This window comes from Miniopterus schreibersii (assembly GCF_964146895.1).
Source record: "Miniopterus schreibersii genome assembly, chromosome: 19".
Taxonomy (NCBI): domain Eukaryota; kingdom Metazoa; phylum Chordata; class Mammalia; order Chiroptera; family Miniopteridae; genus Miniopterus; species Miniopterus schreibersii.
The window spans coordinates 15845061-15865703 of record NC_138119.1 but is presented as its reverse complement, the minus strand read 5'-3'; the positions used below and the strand labels follow the sequence as shown (position 1 = coordinate 15865703).

General features: G+C 42.8%; 1 protein-coding gene across 6 annotated transcripts in view; it reads right to left on the bottom strand.

Moving 5' to 3' along the window:
- Positions 1 to 20643, bottom strand: part of DNM3 (dynamin 3) — a 352871-nt gene that overhangs the window by 285585 nt on the left and 46643 nt on the right. For all 6 annotated transcript variants that reach the window (XM_081120434.1, XM_081120436.1, XM_081120431.1 and 3 more), the window contains exon 2: positions 20533 to 20606. In XM_081120434.1, coding sequence (XP_080976560.1) covers positions 20533 to 20606 — 74 coding nt within the window. The remainder of the gene's footprint in view (positions 1 to 20532; positions 20607 to 20643) is intronic.

Genomic DNA, 20643 nt, shown 5'->3' with positions numbered 1-20643 from the left:
ATTTATAGCCAGTCGGCCAGAAGTACAGGTGACCAACTGGACTTGCAATGGGCACCCTGAGTTGGGGGGGGGGGATGAGCGCAACTGGAACCTCCAACTTGTAGCCAGTCTGTCAGAAGCCTGTGCTTGGGGCTGGTGGCTGAAATCAGGGTGGCAGGGAACAGAGAAGTCTTATAGGACTGGGCCCTCAACCTGTGTGGAATCTTATGCTACCTCTGGGTAAATAGTGTCAGAATTGAATTGGATGGTAGGACACCCAGTTGGTGTTGGAGAATGGCTTGTTGTGAGGACCCCAACCCCCACCACAGTGGAACTGGGCTCTAGAACCTAAAAAGGCTAGAACCACAGAATCCTTTTTCTATGGGTCCCAAAGAGCCTCCTGGGAAATAAAGTATCCTTCAAAACAGGTTGAACTAGCTGATCAATAGCTAGACTCTTCAAGAGCTAATAAATGTGTGTCTTCCGAGACTTTTATACTATGGTAAACTGTTATGTCTGAAGGTCTAACAAACCTCACCTGTGATTCTAAGATAAGTTCTTTCTCATAGAAAGGCACAGTTTCCAGTTTCAAAAAATGAGACTCCTGGTTTTAAAAATCTTCTCTGGTTCCCTCATGTTAAAAAGAACCTATATTCGAAGCAAAGATCGAGATACATTTTTATATCAAAGAATGATTATTTTGGGGGAAAGAGGATATTAGAAATTCAGAGCTATCGCTCTATTTTATTTTTATTTCCCCTTAAAATATTGTAGCACTTTCATTTCCATGGGTCAGGAAAAACAAATTACACTGGGTTAAAAAACTGAGAAAGTGTTTGGGGGAAGGATGATACGGTTTATGCCTGGGCAGTGTTCCAATCGTCCGTGAAAAGCACAGCGTGACCGTCAGAATTTAAATATTTCCAATATGCCCCTTCCCTGGGGAAAAACCATGCATATGTTTCAATTAATCAAGGGTAAGTAGACAGGAATTAATATGGAACACATGCATGAACCTCTCGTCCACTTTTATTCTAAGAATTGGGGTCCCCAATACATTAGCTGGAGTCTCCTTTCTGAAATGATTTAAGAGCAGTGTTTTGTGAGCACAGGGCTCCAATGGAAACGGAGCACGTGGGCCACATGAACAGGAAGCAGCTTCCCATGCAACGAGCCGGTTCGCTGCTGAGAGCATCTAGTTGTGAACACACTGAAGACAGACTTCCTCCCAGGCAGAGCTGACATCTGACCCAACTGGGCTTCCCTGGCGCTGATCACACTTAGAGTAAAGAATGTCCATGGATTTCTTGGTTCTTTAAAGCTGTCCACTCTGAAGCCACTGAGCAATCCCATCGTGCCCTCAAGCCGTTCCAAAATGAAGGCAAGGTCCTAGAGCTGAGGTTGAGGGAGCAGCAGGGCGAGGCAGGTATGACCCAGATATGGGGCGGAACTCAACTGTGCCGCTCAGGGAAACAGGAGAAAAGAGGGAATCTAAAGAAGCAAACAGTGTACCTGGGGGAGGAAGCCCAGCAGTGGGTGGAAGGTAGCAGTCTCGCTGGGGGGTGAAGAACAATGGGGCAGGTGGAAGGAGAGCCAGGACTTCACAGAGGACAAAAGGCAGGTGCCAGGAAGACAGCAGAGACTAGGGTTTACGATCAGGGCTCTGGGACTCCCAGGCACAGTGGGAGATCAAAACAAACTCCAGACCCAAGTGAGCCAGCCAGTACCAGACAGAAAACCAAGGTGCGAACTCAGTCACAGAATGGAAGGGAGGCAGAGCTGTTTCTTTTCTTTAAAAAAAAAAAAAAATATATATATATATATATATATATATATATATATATATGTTTTTATTGATTTCAGAGAGATGAAGGGAAAGGGAAAGAGAAACATCAACAAGAGAGAAACATCTATCAGCTGCCTCCTGCACGCCCCCTACTAGGGGTTGAGCCCCACAACCTGGGCATGTGCCCTGACCGGGAATCGAACCAGCAACCTCCTGGTGCAGCGGACAATGCTCAACCACTGAGCCACACCAGCCAGGCCAGAACCATTTCTGGAGCATGCACAGTCACTTATAGAGGCCTCAGGGTGAAGAGAGATGAAATCAACGCTGCCCTGATAGGCACTGCTCCACCATGGCCTTCACCATGGTTTCCTTGCTTAAGAGCTGGGCTGGTTCAAAAGCCTGGATGAGGCTGAGGCTACCGATGTGGATCCAGCAGCCCCAGGTGACTGGAGTGCTGCTGGCCCATGAGACTGAGGACAGCGTTTGACAGATGTCCCCCCAGTGGTAGGGATTTGTATGGAACATTCCACGTTAAGCATCCAAAATCACCATCAGCCGATCAGCAGCTGTAATACCTACATAGCTCAATTTAGTCTCATATTTTTCCAAAGGCGCTCAAAGGGTGTAACAAAAATCAACTCTATTTCATACTCATGTAGATTCCATGGGAGACACAATCAAGAGATAAACTCTACTCCAAATGCTGAAACTAAGTGAGAAGATCGCCAAGCACTTGGCAAAAAACTGCAAAGTGGGTAATTATTCTAAGTCTCAGCAGCATCTGGCATGATTTTCCTCTTCCTGGAAACCTCCTCTGCTGCTCTCACACACACACACACACACACACACACACACACACACACACACACACACACACATTATTCCAGCTTTCCTGGTTTTCCTCCCTCCTCACTGACGGCTTCTTCCCCACATCCACCGCTCAGTGCCTTCTCTTCTCGTCCACACGTCTGAATATCGGAGTCTCTCTAGCCTTCCTTCTAGATCTGCTTCTCTTCTGTCATTCCTACCTTCTCTCTAGTTGATCTCATCTAATCTCTTCGCCCTTAGAAAGAGAATGTATTTATACACACATATCCCCAAATTCATGTCCAAAGCACTTACCTCTCCCCTGAACTCCAGACTTAGACAATTATGTCTAATTCTAATACTTAAATTGACATTTCTACTTGCCTAATACATTTCTACTACCTCTAATAAATGTCTCAGAATTAGCATGTCCAAAACCAAACTGCTAAATCCCCGCTCCCCTCTCTTCCCCGCACCCATACCTACGCCTCCTCATGTCTTCCACAGCTCAGTTATTGATGCTACCACTGAATCAGGTCCTCAAACCAAACAGAACCCAGAGCTATGGCTGCACCCCTCTTTCCCTCTGCTCTCCTGGACACCTTCTCACGGCTCCCCCTATGGCCATCCTCCCCCTAAGCCCACACCGCCTCTCGCCTGGACTACCATAAAGCCTCCCAACCGGTCTTTCTGATTCGACTCTTGCTCCATGAATCCATTCTCCAACCAGCAGCTGGAGAGATCTTCCTATAACACAAATCAGATCACACTGCTCCTCTTTTTAAAACCTTTCGTTGGTTCTCCAGTGCCGCAAGCAAATTCCAAATGCCTGCCCCTGGCCTACACGGTCGAGGACCATCTGATCCCTGTTGATCTCTGTCTCTAACACTATCTGCACCCACTGTGCTCAGGTCGCTTTAGCTGCACACCAAGTCTGTTCCCAGCTCCGGGCCTCTCTACCAGCAGCTGCTCCTCTGGAATTCCCTCCCCCCTTCTGCCTGTGTGGCTCCTTCCTGCCATTTATTTCTCATTCAAAACACCATCTCTTTAGACAGGCTGCCTTCCCAGGGCAAAAAAAAAAAGCCACGGCTCAGTCACACCCCGTCACAGCATCCAATTTATTTTCTTTAACGCACATAATTGCTATCTCAAGTTTTTTGTTTTTGTTTTTGTTTCTGTTTGTATTGCCCATCTTCACACACTGGAATATAAGTGCTCCGGGAAAACCAGAACCATTATCTGCTGTACTCCCAGCGCCTAAAACAATGAATTGCATCCATGAGGCACTCAATACATACTTGTTGAATTAAAGAACAAATGAATGTGTAAATAAGTGAATGGGTCATGAAGTAAATGCTGGAGGGCCCTTGAGGTCTGTGGGTGTGAGAATCGGATGATCATAAACATGGCTTTAGACGTACTGAATTGGAGATGTCTTTGAAATATCCAAGTAGAGTTTAAAGCAGTCCATTGGAAACAGGAGTCTAGAGTTTAGCCCAGGAGCTGTCTATGTGAGAGTCATGGGTGCCTGAGTTGTAACTGAAGCCACGGAGCAGAGGAGAGTGTCTAAGGAGAAATACGAAATGATCCAGAAGAGAGCCTTGGGTCAGCACAAGCTTGAAAGGCGAGGTAAAAGATAATGTGTCAGCAAAAGGGGCAGAGAGGCCAAGGAGACAGAGAGAAAACCAGGAGCATGTGGCATCATGGAAGCCAAAAGAATAGAGTGTGTTTCCAGGCGGAGGGAGAATCAATAGTGTTAAAAGCTGCAGAAAGGACAAGGCAAGTACTGACAAATGGCTGTTGGGATTTATAGAAATTGGGTATGTGTTCATTTCCTGTATTCTTAAATAATGTTCTGTACAAAATTTCAATATTTCTTGTCATTTCAATGGTTTTTGCTTTAGATTACTTTGTTCACTTAAAAATTGTTTTATCTCTTTTATGCCTTTTTTTGTCTCTTCCCTTGCTATCAGGGTGACAGCAGTCACTTTTTTTTTTTAAGGTATACAATGTAATGATTTTATTTTTGGACATATTGCTAAATAATTACCACAGTAAAGCTAGTTAACACAACCATCACCTCACATAGTTGCCATTTTTGTGTGAGTGGCAAGGACTTTTACAATCTACTCTCTTAACAACTTTTCAACAAACAAAAACACTCACAGAAACAAGAAGTAAATTGGTCATTACCAGGGGCAGGGGTTTGGGGAAATAGGTGAAGGTGATCACAGGGTACAAACTTCCAGTTATAGGACAGTTGTCACTTCCTGCTGTTGGCGATGCATCTGTTTGTAAGTCGTATTCCCATTCTAGCTTGTAGCTTTATGTTTTACTCTAGATCGAAAAGTCCAGCCACCCAGAGTGTATATCTGAGTCTAAAACAGAACTAGGAAGGCCTTGACCCTGCAATGCATGAGCCTTAGATCACAGACTTGGTCATATTAATGTTGGCTACCCACACCTCCTGGTGCTTCCTCCTGATAATCAGCTAAGTTTAGAAACTGAAAGTAAGAAAGAGGTTCTTGAATAACTGAGCAATTACAATATTATTTAAGAGTAACTAAATGTACAAATTCAGAAACAACCAGTGACTCAATGTCACTTCTTGTTTTAATAAGACAAAAACATAAGACTATCTGCCAAGTAAAAATCCGAGTAACTGAAAGTGGAATGACTAGACTTGGTCATGGGAATTCAAGTAATCACATTTCAATCCAAAAAAATACGACAGAAAGTCTGAGATTTGCAAAATGAAAATACTATTTCCCAATAGAATTGTATACACAAGGAATGAAGTTTATAAATGAGATTTAAGTAGTAATCACATCAGAAATACAAGCATATAAATATGTAACCAAAAATAGTCTCAAAGAAAGCATCCTAACTGTTTGACCAAAAGTCATGTGTCTATCAGTAGACGCTTTTATGTACAAGTTGTCAGCGGCACTATTCCACGGAAACATTTTAACAAGGTCTGAGTGTATTTGGTAAACACCTCACATGTCTTCACAGCAGAGTGCTGAAGGTCACTATCAGCTGGAAACAGAGCCAGCATAACTTTCGTATACGATTAAAGATATGAATAGAAGTTCATTGTTTACATATACATATTCAATTTTTCCAATAACATTTGTTGAAAATATTACCTTTTCTCCACTAAACAGCCTTTTCACCATTATTAAAAATCAACTGTCTATCTGTGGATCCATCTTTGAACTCTATTCTGTCCCACTGGTCTGTTTGTCTAACTTTGTGCCAATGCCCCACTATCTTGATTATTGTAACTCATAATAAATGTTAAAATCAGGTAGTATTCATTCACCAACTTTGGTGTTATTTTTTAAACTTGTTTTGGCTATTCTGAGTCCTTTGCGCTTCCTGTGAATGTTAGAATCAGCTTGTCAATTTCTTAAAAATAATTCAATCTTTGAATCTTTGTCTACAGCACTCTTTGCAATGTTACTTGGAAAAGGTTTCCTCCTCTGGCCCAAGTTTGCACATATACACACCTATATGTGTGTACAGCACATTTAGGTAAAAGCATAGGCATTTTCCTATGAATGCCTGCTCTGATAAATGCATTAACCTTTAATGAAATACAGATTTTTATAACTGGGAGGTATATCTCCTCTAAACTCTGTTCCATTTGAGCAATCATGTCAGTATTGTTGGGGGCCACACAAAAATATTTATTATCTATGGCCCAAACACCATCTAACTAATCAGGATGGTATAATTTGGTAATGAAGTCTGAACAAGTAAAAATAAAGATTTTTATATTGAAAATACAAAAATTCTTGAGCATGATATTCACAATTGATTGCATAAAACTAAAATGCAAAGTAACTTCCTCCAGTAAGGTGCCTTTGCTTCAGAAATTGCAAAAATTACATTATGACTCAGACAACAGTCAATTCAACCAATTCTTCAAAACTTTTCAAAAAAGGAGGAGGGGAGAAAGACAAAGAAAAACTAAAAATGGTTCCTAGTATGAATAAAACTCAATTAATAGAGCAGGTCGATTAGTACAAATTTACAATATTTTAAGGTCTCCCTTAAGTGATATCTGTTTCTAACCCCAAGGGATTCTTATAAGAACATCCAGCACTGAGCAAAACCCACTGTTCTATATGGTCCATTTAAATGATACTAACAGAAATGTACCTATAAAAAAACAAATAAACTTCTGATCTGAAACTCAGTACTATGGTTTTTCAACTCAATTTGCATGTAAATTAATGCTTACCTACAACAGTCACCAATTATCTCAAAAGGAACTTAATTAATAGAAAACTCTCTCACAAGGACACTTATCTCCTTTTTAAAAGGGGCTCAAACATGGAGGCAATCAATTACTTTTGCCAAATAGATAAAATTATAGGTGTTGGAAAAAAGGACAATCAGTGAAAAAGACACGAGATACAAATTGTCTTGAGTGAAAAACAAGTACACTCATTTTAGAGCATCCTTGAAAGGGAATCTACCGTGTGGACCACAGTGAAAACCGCAGTCTCCATTAACAATGGAATGACTACTTGATCGTCCAAATGTCATCTTTCTGGAAGAAGACTTGAAAATATGCTCTACTACTTGATAAGCCCTCTTAGTTTCATAACATTAGAACAGCCTGCCCGAAATACCTACACCCTTCCTCTTTCCATCAGGAGGTCTCTATCACCCCTAGAGTAAACGGTGTCTCTTCCGTAGGTTGCTGTGAGTACAAGGGCATGGCTGCCTGCTCTTTTCACCAAAGTTCTCCCAGTGGCCAGTTATACAGGCTCAACAAATCTGTATTACATCAGAGAGTAAATGAATGAAAGCACTCAACACATGGTAAGCCCTTCATTTTAAAAATCATCGAAGAAATTTTAAGTATACACAGAACAGATAATTTAGACAGCAGAGGTCTTAGCTTCAGAGAGGTTAGATAAGTTGCCTGAGGTCACACAGCTAGAAGGTGGTGGTCCAGGATTGATAAAATCCAGACATTCTGGCTCCCGAGGGCAATCCGTGGACCATCCCACACCGACTGCTTCTCACTACTTCAAGCTCTCCCCTCCTCGGAGACTCCGGCTCTCGGCTTTTCACAGCTTCTTTGTTCACGGTTCCTTCTTTCCACCTGCCACCCCTCCAACGTGGGCATTTCTCCAAGTCTAGGAATCACAAGTGCTACTCTCTCTGCCATGGTCCATGGTCCATGGGGCCCTGGAACTCTTCCCCATAAAAATGTACAAATTTACATATACACAGAATTTTCAGAGTAATTTCAGGGTGTTCATAGATAACTTTGCTCTACCCACTTCCTCCTCCTCACCAGAATATATACTTTAAAGCACCTGGTATACTGTCTCCTGCAGAGTGAACACTCAATAAATGGTCAGTGTCATTATCATGATTATAATCGGTGCCTATCAAAATATTGCCTAACAAGGCCCTACTCTGGTATCATTTCCACTGACCACTTCCTTTGATCTCTCCCCTGTGAGGAATGCTTTCTTCCTCTGGGTTTCTTAGGGCCCTGTGAATATACTATACTACTTGTGGGATTTTTACAGGTAGCAAGAAACTTAAAGATTCTCTATCCAAAGTAATATGCTTAAGACGAGTCATATAACATGTATTCCGCCTTCGACAGCATAGTAACTATTTGCTTATACGTCTTGTCTCCGATGCTTAGACGGAGGGACTGTCTCTTCCACATCTTGGATTTAACATTCCTCAAGGATTCGGCAATAATTAAAAGAGTAAATGGGTGAATGAGCGAATGAATAATTCCAAATGAAAGCTGAATCACTATTCACTATTTTTCAGGGACTCACGAGGCTCTGAATGTGTCTTTCGGTATTTTAGAATGTCCAATGTTTTTTCCCTCATTTGCTTTATCAACACTCTGGAGCAAAATCCTTCCCTGAGCAGATCTCGTTAGGATCTTCCTATGTGCCTTCTCCTCGCCTGGTCTAACCTGCTAGAGATACTAGCTTGGGATAAGACGCTCGAGAGTATGTCATTGCTCTCCAGACTTCATTTTAGTAAGAAGTTTAATATCACAAAAATATTCTATTTTCAATCTCCGAAAACCTGTTCTGGCTTCTGTGCTAAGGTTTTCGATTTCCTCAGTGAGCCAGCCTTCAGTTGCACATGATGCTTCTTAGGTTACAGAAACGAGACTGTTTTCCATCCTATAATATGATCTATCCTTTCAGCTGGGAGTTGAGTTTTCTGGCTATATAGAAACCTGCAACTTACTAAGGAACTACATATTCTAGGGGACACAAAGGGTTAACGGTAATTCACAATCTCAGAGAACTTATCCAAGTTGCAAAGAGAAGGCAAACTTGTGAAAATGAAACAAAAGATATCAGTAAGATGCCCCCACAGAAATCAGCACCATGAACAACTGGCCAGTGACAGGTGTGTGTTGGCACTTCGGGATTTAGCAAAGAGAGGGGTCTTTTAGGCAGGATGGTCTGTAAAGGATTTACGGAAAGAGTTGAGTCCGAGCTAGACATAGGAGGGTAGATGGAATTGGGGGAAAGTCAAGAAGAGGAAAGAGAACATTTAGAAGTACAAACAAATGATAACAAAAACACTCAAGTGGAAAAGCAAAAGAGAATTGGAGGTAAGCCGGCTGGGCAAATAGCAACAAATATCCAATTAAAAAATATTCATGGAGTGAATGAATGAAAGCCTGAAGTCTTAATGGAGGAGGGTCAGAGACGGAATGCGCCCCTCTTTGTGGGTAAATGCTGAAGGAGATGTTGCACAGTCAGCATTTAGCACTGGTCCTTCCATGCTCAGAATGTAAAAAGTGCAGGCTACTGTTACAATTATTGTGATTCCTTAAATGATCGACATAAAGGTAGTGGCTGGAATCTGAAGTGCACCTCATTTGATTTTTAAGGCCTGTTTGGGGGGAAACGTTTCCATAGCGAGCAAACTGAATTCTGAGAACAGCAATTGGGTTCTTCTTTGTTAACATACTCAAAGAAGAAATTAAAGAATGAATTAAGTGATAAACAATGAATGGTGAAAAGTCAGAAGATACAAGAGCTGTGCATACAACACTGTGTGTGTGTGTGTGTGTGTGTGTGTGTGTGTGTGTGCGCGCGCGCGCGCGCGCGTGTGTGTGTGAAATCTCACGCTCTGTGGTCTAACAGTGATTTTGACTATAACCCATCTTGGTCTTAAAAGCTGACTATGGAATGCAGTACCTGCATTCTATACAAAAATTCACACTCACCCCCAAAATCTTTTCATTTACCACACTTAAAATCGAGTTGGAATCCAAAATTTTATTTTATACACATATACTTGGGACATATCTGCTGCATAAGTCAGGATATAAATTAACACATTAACTCCTGTTAATACCCACCATATCCTAGGAAACGGGTGTTATTATCCCAGCTAAACTGTAACTTCTCTGCACCTCAGTTTCCTCCTAAATAAAATTACAATAATAATATCCTATAAAAGCTAACAAAATCAAGATTTACCAAAAGCATTACCCTTAAGATTTTTAATGTACATGAGCTCACCTTCATTCCTCTTTAATAATTCTGAGATTGTTACTGGGTCCCTTTAGAAAGGTATTTCAATATTTTATATATAGCTGTAGCTATCACGCTGGTCGTGATAGCAGCATTATCATTTCATGGGCCACTTTGTGCTATGTAAGTCTCTGACTCCCCTCCGGGTCTGCGGGTTCCTACAGTGCAAGATTATCTCATGGTCATCTGCAACTCCTCTAGATATGCCACAGAGCCTGGAACATACGATGCTCTCAGCATATACTGGAGGGGGAGGGACGGAATGAGTTCTTTTATCATTGTTTTGTGCAACTAGGAAAGTTAGCGTCTTACTTTAGAAAATTATATTCATTGTGAAATGATCAGATTTATCGTGTTTTATAAATGGAAATTTGTCAGATTTTGTAAAGTACAGCTGTGCATAGCTTCCATGCCATTAAGTAGTTCATTAACCAATGCATTCATGCAGACAGCATTTTCATGGTAACTGCTCCCTGGCTAAGAGATAACACTTCCCCAGCAGCTCCCTGGTTCATAGGCGAGTCAGAGCTAAGAGCCCACCCACCCGGAACTAAAGGCTGAAGGTTGCTATTACATGGTAATGCTAACCATATAAGTACTTCCTTTTTTTTTTTAACATACTTAGCCAGGTATTTAAAAAACAGACTATCGATTTAAGCTGTTCTAGCGGAACTTCTCTACCTTCGAATTGTGGTGACATTGTATTAGTGAGCTAAATGTCCCTAATTAAAACAGAACTGCTCAGCATCAGATCACTATAATTCACTAATTCTCTGCTGAGAACATATTTTTAGCTGTCTTGGGAAAAAAATTGCATAACCAAGTGTTGCCCCAGTTCCCTCAGTTCTACCATCCTATTTGAGGTGCCACAATAGGAAAACGTTTTGTTAAAAATCATCCGTCTCCCAGGGATGTTTTCCAGTGGTGGGGTTTAGAATTTTCTGGACGCATCCCCGAGAGCTGAACCTCCCCTTGTAGGAATGAGCAGCATGCTGACTGAGATGGAAAGTGACCCCGTACACACTGCCACTGCCCCCAAGAGGACTGCATTTCAACCTTGAGAATACTGAAAGGAGCAAAGTGACTTAAGAGCATGCGGGCTGACAGTCACTTCACTATCTTAAGATGATCTCATTTTCCATCTTGTCACTAGGTGCCCAGAAATCAAGGATTAAGAAATGAGTGAGGGGGAAGGAGGTCCTTTTGCTGCCTCAGAAGGTCCAGGCCCTTCCGACAAGCCCTGTCCCCACCCCTCGCTGCGACATAGGATGGTAAGCTCATGACCACCACAGAGGAGGGACAGTAAACAAGTCGGAAAAGAGAATCAGGACCCAAAATTGCCTCAACCGGCTGGAATCACCTGTGAAATTTCATAAAAGAGATTTACTATTATAATAAATGTAAAGTTCTGCTCTTAAATCGCTAAGTAGAAGATCCAGGCAAAGTGCAAAAAAAGAAAAAAGTTGGCTGTTACAGTGGCCTGCAAGTTCAGTATCAAGCAGTCAGAAAACATTCCTGCCCCCAAACCAATGCGCTCTCCTCAGTGGGCTGCGTTCACTGCCAGTCCACGCCTCACTCCTGAGAGGCAGCCGGCCCCAGCTATGTGCGGGGAGAGCCCACAGGTTCCGCACACTCCGGGATGCCGGCTCCCACAGCTTTCCCGATGCACTGAAACATGTGGAAAAGGGTAATGTCCACAACAGCGAGGAAACGGCCCACACCCCAGGCTTCCCTAAAGAAAAGAAAGCAGAGGCTCAACAGGGATTCAGTGCTTCTTCTTCTGGAGAGATTTCTCTCAGAGTTACATCTTGTTGGCATCATTCCTGGCTGTTAGCATTCCTCTAGCTAAGTTTAAGGAAAAGCTAACAAAAATAAAGAACTGGGCATTGGGTACACCGACTGCTTCCCTGTTTCCATACCTGCTTGAAGGTCAGGTAACTGGTATCATTGAAAGTGCGAGATAATTTGCCTGAACTTCTAAAACCACTTATCATGATTAAAGGTGTAAATATGGCATTTAATTACAGAGGGGGGGAAATAACAGGCAAGTTCGTGATCTGTAGATAACTGCAAATATCACATTCGGCTAGCATATGATGTTTGAGAGAAATACATCTTCCTGAACTACGAAGGCATAAATATGGATATCTGCATCTCATACAAACTAAAGGAGAGACCATGTCGCCCCGGCCAGTGTGGCACAGCTGGCTGGGCGTTGTCCTGTGCACCAAAAAGGTTGCCGGTTCGATTCCTGGTCAGGGCACATGCGCAGGTTGTGGGCTGGGTCCCCCAGTGGGGGGCATGCGGGAAGCAGACGATGGATGTTTCTCTCTCTCTCCCCCCCCCTTCCTCTCTCTCTAAAAATCAATACCAAAAAAAATTTTTTTTAAAAAAAGGAGAAAAAGAGACCATCTCCTAACTGGTAATTTTTATTTGGTGGAGGTTTGCATGTTTTAAAGCTCTGAATTCCTCCTCTCCAAAAAAGAACTATTATGTAAATGTCTACAGTAACCAGCCATTTCTTCCCAAAAGCCGTAATAACCACCTCTCTGAGCGAGAGAATAAAGAAAAGTAAAAAGCTGCGAGTTTTATTCATATGTTGGCAGCAAAATCGGTGTTATTAATGATGAGATATGGAAATTATAGCCCCATAAGAGAAAAGAATCATAACTTGACAATGTAGAGCTGTATCCCTCCTCCAGTTGTAAAAAGTCCTTTGCTCTCCAAGGCAGCAAAGCAGCAGCAGGGTAAGTGATCTGATGATTCACATTACAAACTAACTCTCTTCAAAACAGCCAATGAATTTACTGGTCTATCCATTTAAGCTCCATGTGCAAAATTTCATGTCATTAGATTTTCATGTTATACAAACTGCTACTGTATTTTCACCCATTGACGATTTACTGGGTAGGACTTCACGAGTCCTCGGCATTCGGTGGAGATGGAGAGGGACCCACCCATACATTCAAGAGCATTTAAACAAATGGCTACCATTTTACAGGAGCTACATGCAGGTGCTGGGCATAAACGTATGGCAACCTCTGCCCTCAAGTGGCCCACTGATTTACTAGATAAGTCTGTCAGCTAAATGCCAGGTTAGGGAACGATGTGATGGGTGTTATTAGAGAAGTCTGTGCCAAGTGCTTTGGAGCAGAAGGAAAGGCACAAATAATTAAGGGAAGGTGGGTGCTGGAGAAGGAGTGCAGAAGGGGTGGTCTCTGAGCTGAAGCTCTTTTCACAAGAGAACACAAGTGTGTCGGGAAGAGTGGATGACAGATGGAATTCCAGACAGAAAGCCCAGCCTGAGAAACGCCAGGCTCTCTGTTGCTAAAATAGAAGGTTGGCTGATTAACACAAAAGGAAATGAGCCTGGGAAGATGGAACCAAACCCGGAAGGCTCTGTGGATAAATACCAATCCTCGGCAATCCTCAAGAATCGATTTATACCTTAGGTAAAACCATTGTCCACTGTCCTTGAGCTTGCATTACTGTGTTGTTTTTTAATCTTCACCTGAGGATATTTATTCCACTGCTTTTCAGAGAGAGTGGAAGGCGGGGAGAGAGAGGGAAAGAGAGAGAGAAAAAGAGAGAGAGAAAGACATCAATTGGTTGCCTCCCGCATACTCCCAGTCCCCAACCCGGGCCGGGGGTCGAGCCTGCAACAGAGATATGTGCCCTTGGCCAGAATTGAACCCAGGACCCTTCAGTCTGCAGGCCGCCGCTCTAACCACTTAGCCAAACTGGCTAGGACAATGGCTTTCTGTCTTTAACCACAAAATTCCAAACTCCCTACTAAGTGATCAATATTCTTGCCAACCTGGCCTCACCCTGAACCAAGCCAGCCTCATCATCAGTGTGAAAGGAGAGGTCTGCTCACCGTCTCCTGCATATCCCACCCTCAACACCTAACTTTAACTCTGTCTCTCCACCCACCCTCACCCAGCCTACCCTCTATTCATCCAAAGTGCGTCAGCTCAGGGCCTCCCCTGTACCTCGTCTAACTGCTCAAACCCCCTTGGATCTCTCCTTTCCCCGAACTCCTCCACCACCCAGCTTATCACTGAATTGTCAGTTCTGCCCAGGTCTCCCCAGTACAGAAGCCACGGCTTTTATTTCAACCATATACCCCCCAGGCCTTGCAGTTACTAGGCCCACTGGACAAGAACTGTGTGGTGATGTGTCGAACAAACAAATGGTTCCGGTTGACATGGGGAGCAGAGGACACATTTTTAATCTTTTTTAAAAGTATGAAAATCTTTTTTGTAATAACAACAGATGGTGTCAGATGGGGACTAGAATTATCAGAGTGATCACTTTGTAAATTCTATAAATGTCTAATCCCAGAGCTATACATCTGAAACTAATATAATATTGTATGTCCACTGTAATTTAAAAACTAAAAATATATTTTTTAAAAGTATGACTATCTTGATTCTTGTATACTAACATCAGAGGATGTCCAGTTTTAATTGTTGTAATGTCCTCTGTCGAGTGAGGCATCGCTGTATGGTACCGTGTGACATATGGAGAAGAGATCTTTCTGCGTGCGGGATGTACAGTCTGGTGATGAAAGACAGAGGCTCTGGGACACTACTGCCTAGGGATTCCGTGCCAGCTTGTAGTACTATGCTTAGGACATCATATTTCAAAGAAGAGAGCTCAGGGCCAAATATGCTCCGTGCTGGCCAAGGTCAGGCGAGAAATCAGCAATACCATTCGTTTCCACCGCGAGTTCTGCTGCCTCTTCGGAAATCTGGGTATTCAGATATATAGTGCTTCACAGATAAATTCAGACTCGGGCACACATTAGCACATCTCAGGAACAGGGAGGCAAGCGGACGGCAAAGGAGGCTTTTAGAATGCAAAGCACCGCGTGTACAATATTTCAAAGTTTGGCTTCTATTATGCTTGACCAGTTCACAACCAAGTAGGCACCATGTCCTGCATTCATCAAAAGAGGGAGAGATGAGAGATCTGCAATGCTTTCCTGCCTTGACCTCAAAGGTGAGTTTTTTCAGAGTAGTCATCATGTTTTAAGTAAAAGAACAGGGTAGAAAAGCCATCACCAGGGTCATTACAACCAATAAAGAACCACCAAGTCTTCTCATTATTTGAACTAAAGACTCAGCAAATAGGAGTCCAGCTGAGTTTACAGTATCTTAAAGAGGACTGAACCCTGGGAAAGTGTGTATGTGATTAGTCACACTGTGTTTATCACGTAACATCTTTGGGAAGCAGAGGGCACAGAAACCAAAGTGTGAGCAGGTGGGATGGCATACCCTCTTGCCCCCAAACCCCCAAATAAGCAACAGTCTCTGTATATGACCAGGCCATAAATTCAGAGCAACTGGGTAGATGGACACATAATATTTCTAACAGCTCAGGACCCTCAGGACCCCTTACAGGGTCATCTTTGACTCCCCCCAAAATATTATGTGTCCATCTACCCAAGTGCTCTGAATTTGTGGCCCAGTCATATACAGAGAGAAATATAGAAAGAGACTTATTAGGAGGGAGAGGCTCACACAACCGTGGAGGCTGAAAAGTTTGTCTGTGAGCAGTTTTCCTAAGTGGTTGTAACATTTTATATCAGACACGCTCGGTGGGTGAGAGCCCCAGCTCCCCTACATCCTCAGCAGCACTCTGCATGGTCTGTCTCCTTCCTTTCAGACATTCTAATAGCTGTATAATGATATCTCCTTCTGGTTTCAATTGGCATTCCCCTATTAACTAAATGTGCCTATTTGCCATCTCTCCCTCTGCTTAGGCTGGCAGCTCCACTCTGCACCCCACCCTCGGTAAACCACGGATCCTGGTCCCTGGATGGAGAACCATGTCTAACATTTCTACTCACACATTTAGAAAAAACTAGACTAAGTATTGGTAGGACAATGTGCTTCTATTACTGGTACAATTAGCGAGCAATATCTTACGATACTGAAAATATAGTCTACAATTGCCCATGTGAATATTTTACGAATAAGGCCACTATTTATTTCATGAAATCAGTAAATTCTTGAGGTTTCCCTATAATTAAAAAAATAATAAAATAATTTGGGTTGGGTTATTTGGTTTTTTGGGGGTTTTTTTTGGTAACTTCAATGCTTTTCTCGTCTAGAAAAACAAACAAACATAATAGATTGGAACACTCTCTTTGATATAAAAATCAGATAAAATCTAAGTGAGGAGCCATAGTTGTACTTCCTAACCCATACACCTAAACAAATTACATAATTGAGGAAGTCACATAATACTGCATTTTTTCAGGACTCTTGAATATCTGAATACTAGGAAGTAGAATAGTTTTCATAATTGAGTTGTAGTCAACAAATCTTGACCTTAGTACTTCCTCTATCTGGAGTCTACTTTAACCAGAGGAGTCACTTAGTGCTCTGGTCAGATTACCATTCAGGAATCCTGCTCCCTCAGGAAGCTCGTCTGTTTGAGGAAGTCTATGGGCAGGGCTCCCCGCAGAACCAGGACCCTGCAGGGCTGTTTCCCTTGGCACCGCTTCTTTCGAGTCACCTGTGTTATCAGGGAAGAGCTGCCTTCCTTTTTCTCTTAGAAGTGATCACATCAATGAGAAGCCCATTCGGATGAGAACTTATATATATAATGTGGACATTTTTGCCTTGGTGCTGGGCACTGGACGTCCATCACAGTGATTTTCAACCTTTTACATCTCATGGCACACATTTTGCCAATCTGACCAAAAAAATAGGTAAAATTTTGATTCCTTCCCACCAGACAGCTATTCTTCTGTTGGCTGTTGTCATTTTTTTTTATTTGACAGTCTAAGGGAAAAGAGGTCAGTGCCCTTAGCTAAAGAGTCAGGTAGTGCATGTTTTAAAAATTTTTGCACCACACTGGTTGAAAACCACTGGTCTATATTCCATTCCCAAACACCCGGAACCAGAAAAGATCAAAATGACAGTTTAACTTGGGCACTCGAGTAAAGAAATATCAGAATTCTTCACCCAGCTCATTCTGAAAACATCTCAGTATTAACTTCTCCTACTTTCCTTATCCATTATAAATTAGCACCTTGATTAAAAATTTAGTGGCACTGCTTAAATTGTCGGGTCTGCAGCAATTTACCAACAAAAATTTGCTTGTATAATGCATTTCCGCTCTCCCAAGTGTTTCCAAATACGTTATCTTACTTCTCTAGGATGTTGCATTTGTCTCATTAGCTGTCAGACAGGTTGAAATGCTGTCTGTTTGCTATGAGTAGAGTGTTTTAAAGATTAGAAATAATTTATAAATCACTCTGAACTTAACTGAAGATGGAATTACCTTAAGGTGCTAACCTTGGGTAGAAGTATAGTCATAGCCACTTAGGTGGTGTGGCTTCAGGAGCTTGAAAAAGCTCCTACAGATTAAAAACAAACAAAAACGTCCCCCTTCCCACACGGAAACTCCACAAGTACAGACTAACCTTTAAAATGTAAGGCTTCTCATTTTTTGCTGTTAAAATGCAAAGACAGCCCTCGCTGGTTTTGTTCAGTGGTTAGAGCGTCAGCCCTCAGACTGAAGGGTCCTGGGTCTGATTCTGGCCAAGGGCATGACCTCGGTTGCAGGCTCGATCCCTGGCCCCAGTTGGGGCACATGCGGGAGGCGACCAATCAATGTGTCTCTCTTACATCAATCTCTCTCTCTCTCCACCTCCCTCTCCCTTCCACTCTCTCTGAAAAGCAATGGAAAAAATATCCTCAGGTGAGAATTAAAAATAACTAAATAAATGAATGAATGAATGGTGGGTAATTTCTTAACAAAAGGAGCCTATTGAAAAAAAGAAGGAGCCCGGCCGGGCATGGCTCAGCGGTTGAGCATCGACATAGGATCCAAGAGATGGAGGTTTGATTCCCGGTCAGGGCACATGCCTGGGCTCCAGGATTAACCCCCAGCAGGGGGTGAGCAGGAGGCAGCTGATCAATGACTCTCATCATTCATGTTTCTCTCTCTCTCTCCCTCTCCTTTTCCCTTCCTCTCTCTGAAATCAATAAAAATATATTTTAAAATAAATAAGAAGGAAAGGAACCTAGAAAAAGAAAACAGGAAAGAATTCGATCAAATGGTTATGGGTACTTCTCACAGTGGGACTCAAAGAGCAACGGCTTTGAATAACTTTTTACTTGGCGGCAGCTCTTACAAGGCAGCAACCTGGGCCCTACCCCAGATCCACTGAATCACAACTTCTGCGGGGGATGCCCAGGAACCCCCAGGAATCTTATGCACATGAAAATTTCAAAAACAACTCTACTCAAGGGGCATTAAACTAGGAATCTGCGCTTGGTATGCTAACCTCCCCTGTCAATGGAAAGCAATCGGGAACCGGCACTGGACCAGAACAAGGTCAGAGCTGTCGTTAAGAAAGAATGTTCTCAGAATCACATTTGTTTTCACCATGAGGTTAACTTGTAACAATGAAAAGAAAATAAACATTTAGTCCTCTGCAAAAACAGACTTACCGTACTAAAATATCCATTTTCATTCAATTCGGATATTTAAATGTAAAACAAAATGAGATCTGTAGCCTTAAAATATTTCCAATGTTGTTACTGAAAATAAGACTTGAATGTTTTCACTAATATGTCTCAGCCTAATTTATTTATTTATTTTTAAAATATATCTTTATTGATTTCAGAGAGAGGAAGGGAGAGGGAGAGAGGGAGATAGAAACATCAGTGATGAGAGAGTCACTGATCACTGCAGCCCGCAACCCGGGCATGTGCCCTGACCGGGAATCGAACCCCGATCTCCTGGATCCTAGGTCGATGCTCAGCCTAATTTATAACAGTGGAAAAGTGGAAAACAAGTCCTGGTCATTATACACAAATGAGGGTTTAAAGTCTAACTAAACCACCCCGGCTGGTTTGGATCCGTGGTTAGAGCATGGGAACCTCCGACGGAAGGGTCCTGGGTTTGATTTCGGCCGAGGGCACACACCTGGGTGGCGGGCTCACCCTGCGAACTTCGTGTCTCCATCTTTGTTAAAATGGGCGCGTACAGCAACTCCAACCAAGGACCCAAAATACTGAATAGTAACAGTTCTCTAATAAATTACAAATCCTATGTAATTTTTAAAGCATGGACACATGTGACACGGTGCAGTAAGTGCAATTCAAATGTGGTAAATCAAATCTTGATGAACTGATAATATATTTGACGTGTGTGAATGGAGGGAGCGACAAAAAAATCTGACAAAAGATCACTTCTGTCATTGGAACAACGACCTTCAATGTGTCCACTTTGTAATTTCTGATTTTCAGTATCTTCATTTCTTACACTAATGCCATTGAAATAAAGGAGAGGGAGGCGATACAATAGCACAGAGAAGTTCTCCAGGAGGCGAAACCATCTGTCCTTACCTGTGACCTACAGGCTTTACTTTTGTAAGTCCTCCACAGTAACTTCTAAAGCAAAGGGTGACTTGGATTCTGATGTCTTTAAAAAACACCCCCCCCTTGGGGGCCAGGAGAGGAGGGGGCGGGGGCACATGGAATTCCCGATGGATCACTTCTTGAATCAGTGACACTTTTAATATACTCAGTAGTTCATCAGAAATAGCACCCTCAGGCATATCCGCTTTCTCGGGCCGACACGTCATTTAACCAGTAAACAGTAAGATCAGGTGCCGAGCAGAAGGAACCCAGTGAGGTGCTAGTAAATGTTTAACAGCTGTTACCCTAAGGAGCAAAGGGTCCTGATTTGCAGCATTTTCCCATTTCCATAGTGTAAATACTCCCACCGTGACGAGCTTCAAGCTACCACCACGATGTCACTGGATACAGAGACTGGGCGAGAGGTGCACCGCTGGATCTCGGAAGCTGGCCCGAGCCAGTTTCCACACAGCACCAGGGGGAGCCCAGAGGCACTGAAAGCTGTCCCCTCGTCTCAGGAAGACCCTCTACCTACTCCCTTGGTCTTGACACTGCAGTCCTTACCCAACACCGCAGCAGAGCCTCAGCAGCTCCTGTCCCCCAAGCCATACCTCCGGAATTCCCTCCTGGGGATGAAAGGACACCTCCTGTGTCGCAACCACGGAGAAAGGGGAAAATGGAGGGGGAACTACAGGTAAGTCTTTACTTGGTGCTGGAGTGGAGGGATTCCTCACGGGATGACTTTATTTCTCCGGGAAGTGGGAGTATTAGTAGTTATGCTGTACTGTACAATTATATAGATACGTTAATTACAATGATAAAATGTTATTTTCTAGGTGTTTAAAAATCTGCATGCAAATGAGGGAGCATTTGGAGAGAAGTGCAGGCACCTCCCCACAGCGAAGTGATCACACACAAAAACAACACAGAAAAACACATTTTTGTGGCTACAACCCAATACCCAGGAATGGAGGCACCAGGTATACGAGACGTCCGTGTGGCAAACAGCCTCGTCCCTTACCTGCTTTGGAAGTAACAAGCTGTAGTACGAGAGGCCGTCTCGTCACGATGCCTGACCCTCGAGGAAGAAAGTCCCTAAAAAAAAAAAAAGAAGAAATAATAGCTTAAGGAA